Below are 8,232 nucleotides of genomic sequence, written 5' to 3' on the forward strand. Positions count from 1 at the left end.
CTTGCACGAGTTACCCATTGCACGGCGGCGGCAGCGGTTGCGGCTCCTTGGGGCTCAAGCTGCAAGCCGGCCTCCCGCAGTGGGGCGCCCCTAAGAGTTGCGGCGTCCCGGCGGGGCCCCCGCAGCCTTCCTCGGCGGCGGCGGCGCGCTGCAAAGGCGCCAAGCGGCGCTCGAGCTCGCCGGAGCTGCTGCGCTGCAAGCGGCGCTTGGCGTTCCCGGGCCTGGCGGGCGGCGGCGGCGGCGGGGCGGCGGCGGTGGCGCGGCGGAACGAGCGCGAGCGGAACCGGGTCAAGCTGGTCAACCTGGGCTTCCAGACCCTGCGCCAGCACGTGCCCAACGGCGCCGCCGCCAAGAAGATGAGCAAAGTGGAGACGCTCCGCTCCGCCGTGGAGTACATCCGAGCCCTGCAGCGGCTGCTCGACGAGCACGACGCCGTCGGCGCCGCCTTCCCGGACGGGCTCCTGCCGCCCAACGCCGCCGCCGCCGTCTCCTCCTCCTGCGCCGGCAGCGGCAGCTCCTACGCCTCCGCCTCGCCCTCCTTCGACGGCCGCGACGGCAGCTCCGTGCCCGGCTCGCCCCGCTCGGCCTACTCCTCGGACGAGAGCGGCTACGAGGGCGCCCTCAGCCCCGAGGAGCAGGAGCTGCTCGACTTCACCAGCTGGTTCGGGACCTACTGACCACCCCGGACCAGGTAAGGCCGCCTTGCGCGCAAGTGGCCGGGGCACAGTCGACTGGCCAGAAGCCCCATACCCCAGGGTTTCCTCTACGCTGAGCTACTGTGAGCTGGCTCACACTTTTTCAGCCTCTGGCTCACACGTGTTTGCCTTCGCTCAGGGAGTTGGGCTCCAGAGCAGTGTGTCCCTCTAAGCTGAGTTGGTGTGAGCTGGCTCACAGTTTTTGAGCCTCTGGCTCGCACATTTTGCACCCGAGGATGGCTCTGGAGCAAACTGATTTTATGCAGCAGCCCAATCGCTGGCTCACAGCTTTAATGACAGTCGCTCGCAAAGTAGACTTTTTGCTCACAAGACTCCACAGCGTTTACTGTGAGCAGTATTCCCTCTACGCTGAGTTAGTGTGAGCTAGCTCACAGTTCTTTAGCCTCTGGCTCACACATTTTTCTCTTCGCTCAGGGAGTTGGGCTCCAGAGTAGTGTGTCCCTCTAAGCTGAGTTGGTGTGAGCTGGCTCACAGTTTTTGAGCCTCCGGCTCGCACATTTTGCTCACGAGGATGGCTCCGGAGCAAACTGATTTTATGCAGCAGCCCAATCGCTGGCTCACAGCTTTAATGACAGTCGCTCACAAAGTAGACTTTCTGCTCACAAGACTCCACAGCGTTTACTGTGGGCAGTGTTCGCTCTACGCTGAGTTAGTGTGAGCTGGCTCACAGTTCTTGAGCCTCTGGCTCACACGTTTTTCGCGTTGGTTGTGAGCAGTGTTCCCTCTAAGCCGATTCGCTCAGGAAGGAGGGCTCCAGAGCAAACTGATTTGTGCAGCAGCCAAATCGCTCGCTCACAACTTTAATGACAGTCGCTCGCAAAGTAGACTTTCTGCTCACAAGACTCCACAGCGTTGCCTGTGAGCAGTGTTCCCTCTAAGCTGAGTTAGTGTGAGCTAGCTCACAGTTTTTAGCCTCCGGCTCGCACATTTTGCTCCCGAGGATGGCTCTGGAGCAAACTGATTTGTGCAGCAGCCCAATCGCTCGCTCACAACTTTAATGACAGTCGCTCACAAAGTAGACTTTTTGCTCACAGGACTCTACAGCTTAGAGGGACCATTGCCTGTGAGCAGTGTTCCCTCTAAGCCGAGTTAGTGTGAGCTAGCTCACAGTTTTTGAGCCTCCGGCTCACACATTTTGGTCCCCAGGATGGCTCCGGAGCAAACTGATTTGTGCAGCAGCTCAATCGCTCGCTCACAGCTTTAATGACAGTCGCTCACAAAGTAGACTTTTTGCTCACAAGACTCCAAAGCGTAGAGGGAGCGTTGGTTGTGAGCAGTGTTCCCTCTAAGCCGATTCGCTCAGGAAGGAGGGCTCCAGAGCAAACTGATTTGTGCAGCAGCCAAATCGCTCGCTCACAACTTTAATGACAGTCGCTCGCAAAGTAGAATTTTTGCTCACAAGACTCCACAGCTTAGAGGGAGCATTGCTCCAGAGCAAACTGGTTTCTGCAGTAGCCAAAATGGCTCGTTCACAACTACAACTTTAAGGCCAGGAGCTCACAAAGTAGAACTTTTGCTCACAAGACGCCACAGCTTACAGGGAGCATTGGGTCATGGTCATCCTTGGGTCCCTTTTCGAACCAGGCTAGACCGAGTGTGCATTCTTATCACTCAAGAGGAGAACCAACCACACATCCCAGAACCCAGCAATTTGGAGCGCCCACAATGCTCCCAAGATGTGTGCTCATCGTTGTGTGTGAATAGGGCAGTGCTTTCGTTTCCCGTGTGTGCACAGTGTCGCTCCACGTGGAGCAAAGCATGGCAAATCCAAGTGTGGGTCCTGTGCTACCATTGGTGGGCTTCCGGGATGTATGATTTTAATGTCTGAAAAGGAGTACAGTTTCACCAACTAGTGGTCCTTGTGGTTTCCGGTTACCCTCCCACGCAGACCGCAGTGGCACCTGCACGACGAGATAGCCAAGCAGAATGCCACTGCCACGCGTGCCGATCGGCCCTGATGAGGTTCTGGCACGAGAGGCGCAGAAGTCGCAAAAAGGTGAACAGAGTTTGTGGCAGTAGGCGCACAGCTTGCTTACCCCAGCCTGTTGGGAGCTGACATTATACCACCAGTGATACAAGTCAGGTTGAAGAGGCCAATTCTGCGAAACCAGCCGCCATTTATCACAAATAGGGTAGGGCGGGATATAAATCCAAACATAAATAAATAAATAAAAATAAATAAAAGGTGCCTAGCTGAAATCTGAAATAAGGAAACTGGGGTTCCCACTGCAACACAGCTTGCAGTCCTGTCTTTGGGTTTTACTGAAATTAGTAGAAGTACCATGAAATGTGCTTACAGGTGGACCTCTAAGACCTTGCGCATCAGTTTAATATGTATCTGTTTCAGAAGTGGGGGGAGGGGAATAACACCCTCATTGATTTCAACCATATGTGCTTTGCCATCAGATCTTGGGTTGGAATATTAGTCTATGCCATCTTGCCACTTTTATTATTTCTCATCCTATTATTTGCTTGAATGGGGAAGAGCCTTGATTTTGGTATTTGTTTGGAAAGAATAGAAACACAGGTGGAAATTATTGCTTTCAGGGAAGGCTGCGATACAAATTAACAAAATATATTTCCCCTGATACCTGGCTGATTTCACTGGAACTCTTCCCTCCCCCCCCCCCCCCCCCCCAAATAATGGAAGACTTGCTGTTTCCATGCAAGGAACTTCCACTCAAAATGCTGCCACAGTTTTCCTTCCCATCCCAAATCTATTCAAGCAAGCAGGAAGAAATTTCATTTGCAGAGTGTGCATTCACATCTTCCGTTCTGAAATAGGAGTGAACACCTTGGAACAGCACTGAATGGGCCAAACACTGTTTTGCACTTTGTAGGCATTAAAGACAACACATTTCTTGAACACAACTGTGTGATCCACAATGCACTGAGTAGCCTAGATGCATGACCAGGGAAGATGTCTCCCCTGAGCTCTGTGAAATGTGTCATTTACATGCTCCTAATGGCCTTTCGGAGCTGTGGTGGCTCAGTGGTTAAGACGCCGGCTGGAAGGTCGGTAGTTCAGCAGTTCGAGACCCGAGTGCCACATGACGGATTGAGCTCCCATCTCTGGTCCCAGCTCCTGCCAATTTAGCAGTTCGAAAGCAGGAAATTGCAAGTAGATAAATAGGGACCACTTCGGTGGGAAGGTAACAGCATTCCGTATTCCTCGGCATGTAGTCATGCCAGCCACATGACCACAGAAACTTCTTCAGACAGCGCTGGCTCTTCGGAGATGAGCACCGCAACCCTAGAGTTGGATTCGACTGGCTTTCGAGCAAGGGAAACCTTTACTAATGGCCTTTCTGTTTTCTTTCGTAGTGACACTGAAAGCAATGCTGTGTAGGACCTCAGTACCTCATTGTCCCAGGCGCCTGTTATGATGCGGCAGAAGAGTAACAAGGACTCTTAATTTAACATGCTTCCTGCTTTCCTCGAGCCTTTTTGGAAAGGTTCCAGGTTCTTCCATAGAGCGAAAGACTGGTGGTTTGTGATCATTCTCTCTCTCTCTCTTTTTAAAAAGAAAGTGCAATTATGTAAATAGATATTAGGGACCAAATTTTTTACCTGCTGTTGTACAGTAGTTTATGGTACCCTCTGACTCTTGAATTACCAATGAAAAGGCTGGTTTCTGATTCCAGTGGCAAACTGAGATGAACTTGACTTCCATTCTTAATATGTGTTTGTACTTTTTAATGGGAAGGGGTGAAACAATTTAAACTTGATGCTTCCTTTTTCTGAATGGGAAGGGGACTTTTGTAATATCAAAATTAGACTTTTTATATGTAACTTGAACTGCCTGTGGGAGCACTGTTTAATATGAAGACTTATTTTTGTATAAAAATCTTTAGAAATTGTAAGAGGAAAGATGTGTTGAAGTCCATCCCACCTTTGGCTTCTTAAGTCTGCCATCTAGAATGTTTTAAGAACTTACACAATTTAGATATAAAAGTTTCCTAACATTTTCTACTAAAGGAGTATAAAACTGTCTGTCTCAACTATGGTGTCCACATGTTTGTTTGTTTGTTTGGGTCTGGTGTGAAGGTTCATTTACTTGGGGGGGGGGGGACACCCTGAAGTTTTATTTTTAATGTATTGAAGGTATTTTTGTATGCACTTCCTAGGATTTATCAAGTTGTATATATGCAGTTTTTAAAGAGTATCCTATTTTATGTAAATCGAGTTTATAAATAAAATCTATTTATAAATAGCTCTTGTGATAGTGACTGCACATTTCCGTCCTCATGGGCATGGGGGAAGAGAAGCCACAGTGGGACAGAAAGCCGGACTCTTTTTGGCTGCTTAGGTTGCTCTTAACGCACAACTTAAATTTCTGTCTATAGCATAATATCCCCAACCCGTGGTCTGTGAATTTATTAGACTACTACCTCAGTCCAAGAACTGAAACGGGTATCCAGCTTAGAATCATAGAATTAGAAGGGACCTCCAGGGTCATAGAATCATAGAATGTTAGAGTTGGAAGGGATCTTGCAGGTCATCTAGTCCAACCCCCTGCACTCTGCGGGAGCATAGCCGAAAGATAGCCCTGCGACATACCCGAAAGATGGTCATCCAGCCTCTGCTTGAAAACATCCAACGAAGGAGCATCCACCACCTCCCGAGGCAGACTGTCATCTAGAGGGGGGTCATCTAGTCCAGCCCCCTGCACAATGCAGGAAATTCACAAATACCTCCCCCACCCACCCTCAGTGATCCCTGCTCCATGCCCAGAAGAGAGTCCCCCCACACACAAAAACAACCCTTCAGGATCCCTGGATTCATAAGATCCACTCATTATACTGCCTACAGCAGCCTAAGTCACTCATGGGAAACGTTTACTCAATCTCTTCTGACAAAAAAAACTTCCTGATGACTTGAGGATTTCTGTAAAGGAGCTGCTCTGATTGTGGGGCAGTACGGACCCTTTCCCCGAACAAAAAATTGCACATAGAAGTTGGTTCTCTTCAGCATCGTGTTGGTGACTCGCAATCTTGAGTGTGCCTCGAACGCCCCTGGCCACGATAAAGGCCAAATAGGCGTGGCAGTTATTTTGTAACCGTTCCATACCACCTTCCACTAGTTATTTCATTCTTTGTAATAGTTCTGTGGTAAAGTATTGCAGGACTCGCCAGGTTTCCCAAGTGACAAGTGGCTAGGACAGAATTTTTGTGACTTAAATCTATGCTGCGCTTAATTTTTATGGGCGAGGGTTCGAGGGGCTCCACTCCTGCTACTACACAAGAAAAATCCTGGTGGAGGATATCATTTTAAGTGCCAATAATGAGTGAGTTATTAATAAGTCCAGGCACAGAGCAGAAGGTGATATCAGACTCTTAGAAATGACTTCAGCTCTCTTAGAAACGTTTGGACTTCCCATTTATGTGGATTGAATGGGCTCACTTTATTGGATTGGGATAAAAAGCCAAGATGTCCTAAATAATTGAGTTGATAATGGTGATAAACCAGGAGAGGGAGTCTCATGATATCTTTCCTATTATTCCAGTTTGGTGTAGTGGTTAAGTGTGCGGACTCTAATCTGGGAGAACCGGGTTTGATTCCCCACTCCTTTGCTCACAGCTGCTGGATGACCTTGGGCCTGCCCTAGTTCTAACAGAGCTGTTCTTGAAAAAAGAGCAGTTTCTATCAGAGCTCTCTCACCCCCCCCTCCCTCACGGGGTGTCTGTTGGGGGGAGGGGAAGGGAAAGGAGTTTGCAAGCCGCTCTGAGACTCCGAGTGAAGGGCGGGGTATAAATCCAATCTCCTCTCTCTCTCCTCTCTTTATGCTGTACTTTACTCATCTTCCACTGAAACTACAAAGAGTTAAGGGTGTCAGAATCTGCTTCATTATATAAGCATAAAGAGCTGCCATAGTCAGAATTTATGAGAATATACCTTTATTTCAAATGAATAAGGCTTCAGAGGTTTATGAAGCTAACCTTTATAGTAAAAAAAAAAAAATCCTGAGTGAAAAGGGGAGAAAGAGTGGCATGAATTTCCAATATAGTTTCAGTCTTAAATCATATGTTTAATTGTTCTGTGGAGTCGTCCAAGCCTCATACTAACAAAGAGACTTCCTGATATGAAACTGTATTGGAACAATATTTTTGCACAGGCCATCACTATATTCTGCTATGTTCACCATACGAAACAGTTCCAGAAGAACTTGTTTGGGTAGAAGGGAGTTTGGAGTCCCATTTTATGTACAGATCAAAACCAGCAACAATGTATCCAGAACGAGCATCTGCTTTCCAATTTAATCCTGACTCTTTGGTGTAGCGGTTAAGGGCGCGGACTCTAATCTGGGAGAACCGGGTTTGATTCCCCACTCCTCCACTTGCACCTGCTGGAAGACCTTGGGCAAGTCATAGTTCTGGTACAGCTGTTGTTGAAAAAGACCCATTTCTGTCAGAGCTCTCTCAGCCCCACCTACCTCACAGGGTGTCTGTTGTGGGGAGGGGAAGGGAAAGGAGTTTGTAAGCCGCTCTGAGACTCCTTTGGGTAGTGAAGGGTGGGGTAGAAATCCAATCTCCTCCTCCTCCTCCTCCTCCTCCTCTTCTTCTTCTTCTTCCCATTGCCTGGCTCTGCATAGTGACCCTAATCCGGGCTGACCTTGCTTAGCTTCTGAGATCTGAAAGCATTGGGTTACTTTGGGCTATCAGGTCAGAGTGCAAGGAAATATTTTACACCGCAATATTTCTTTGGCGTTCACACAGTCTTAATATATGCAGAAAACTGACATTCCCGGGCTAGGATTGCACTTCCCGGATAGGGTAGGTTGGTGGTTTCCAGGACACTCTGCCAATGGGAACCTTCTTGCCTACTCCAGAAGAGCCGGTGGCATCCCTTGTGAATACGTGTCGCCGCCGTCACTCTCTTTCATTATTGGCATCCTTGTTTTTTGTCTGCACCACGCAACACAAGAAAGGGAGCGGGAGATTAAAAGAAGAGCTAAATAGAAGGGGAGGGCATGCCACGAACCTTAAAACGATGCCAGCGAAATCACTAATGCCCTATCACGGAAGTTGTTTCGCAACCACAGCCTTAGCTGAGAGCAAACAGCAACAACTTGTAAACACGGTTGTTGATTTTATTAGCTTCATAACTGACAACGGAAGGATCTGCAGAGAAAATACCTGAGTTACCCTCCTTTACGCCCGTAGCCAACATAAAGGGGATTATAGGCTGGGCCATGTTTTGCTTGCCACCATTTTCTTGAGCCACCCCGTCCTTTAGGGGGAAACTTTGAAGCCTAATTCATCGTTAGGAACCAAGCGGCTCCAGAAGCACTGTGGGGATGAAGATCCTTTCGATAAAGTCATGGCACGCTCGAGGAATAAGGACTTGCTTTCTCAAGAATGCTATATGTTTTCCTGTTTTGCCGCAGGGTTTAAGAGTCCACTGGTCTGACTTTGTGGTAGTCTGTAATGTGCATCCTTTCTTCCCATAGACGGCAACGGGGGAAGGGATAAAGGTGCTCATGGCTGTCCATCATGGATCAGGATGGTCTCTTTCC

The 8,232-nt window shown here is 48.7% G+C and overlaps 1 protein-coding gene across 1 annotated transcript in view; it reads left to right on the forward strand.

Moving 5' to 3' along the window:
* Positions 1-4,179, forward strand: part of ASCL2 (achaete-scute family bHLH transcription factor 2) — a gene marked incomplete at its 5' end in the record, with an annotated part of 35,234 nt that extends 31,055 nt beyond the window's left edge. Inside the window, 2 exons of the mRNA XM_015415673.1 lie at positions 11-691; positions 4,041-4,179. Of these exons, the coding sequence (XP_015271159.1) occupies positions 11-677 (667 nt within the window). The remainder of the gene's footprint in view (positions 1-10; positions 692-4,040) is intronic.
* Between the last annotated feature and the right edge of the window lie 4,053 nt (positions 4,180-8,232).

Source organism: Gekko japonicus, unplaced genomic scaffold, assembly GCF_001447785.1.
Source record: "Gekko japonicus isolate JY-2015 unplaced genomic scaffold, Gekko_japonicus_V1.1 scaffold3759, whole genome shotgun sequence".
NCBI lineage: Eukaryota > Metazoa > Chordata > Lepidosauria > Squamata > Gekkonidae > Gekko > Gekko japonicus.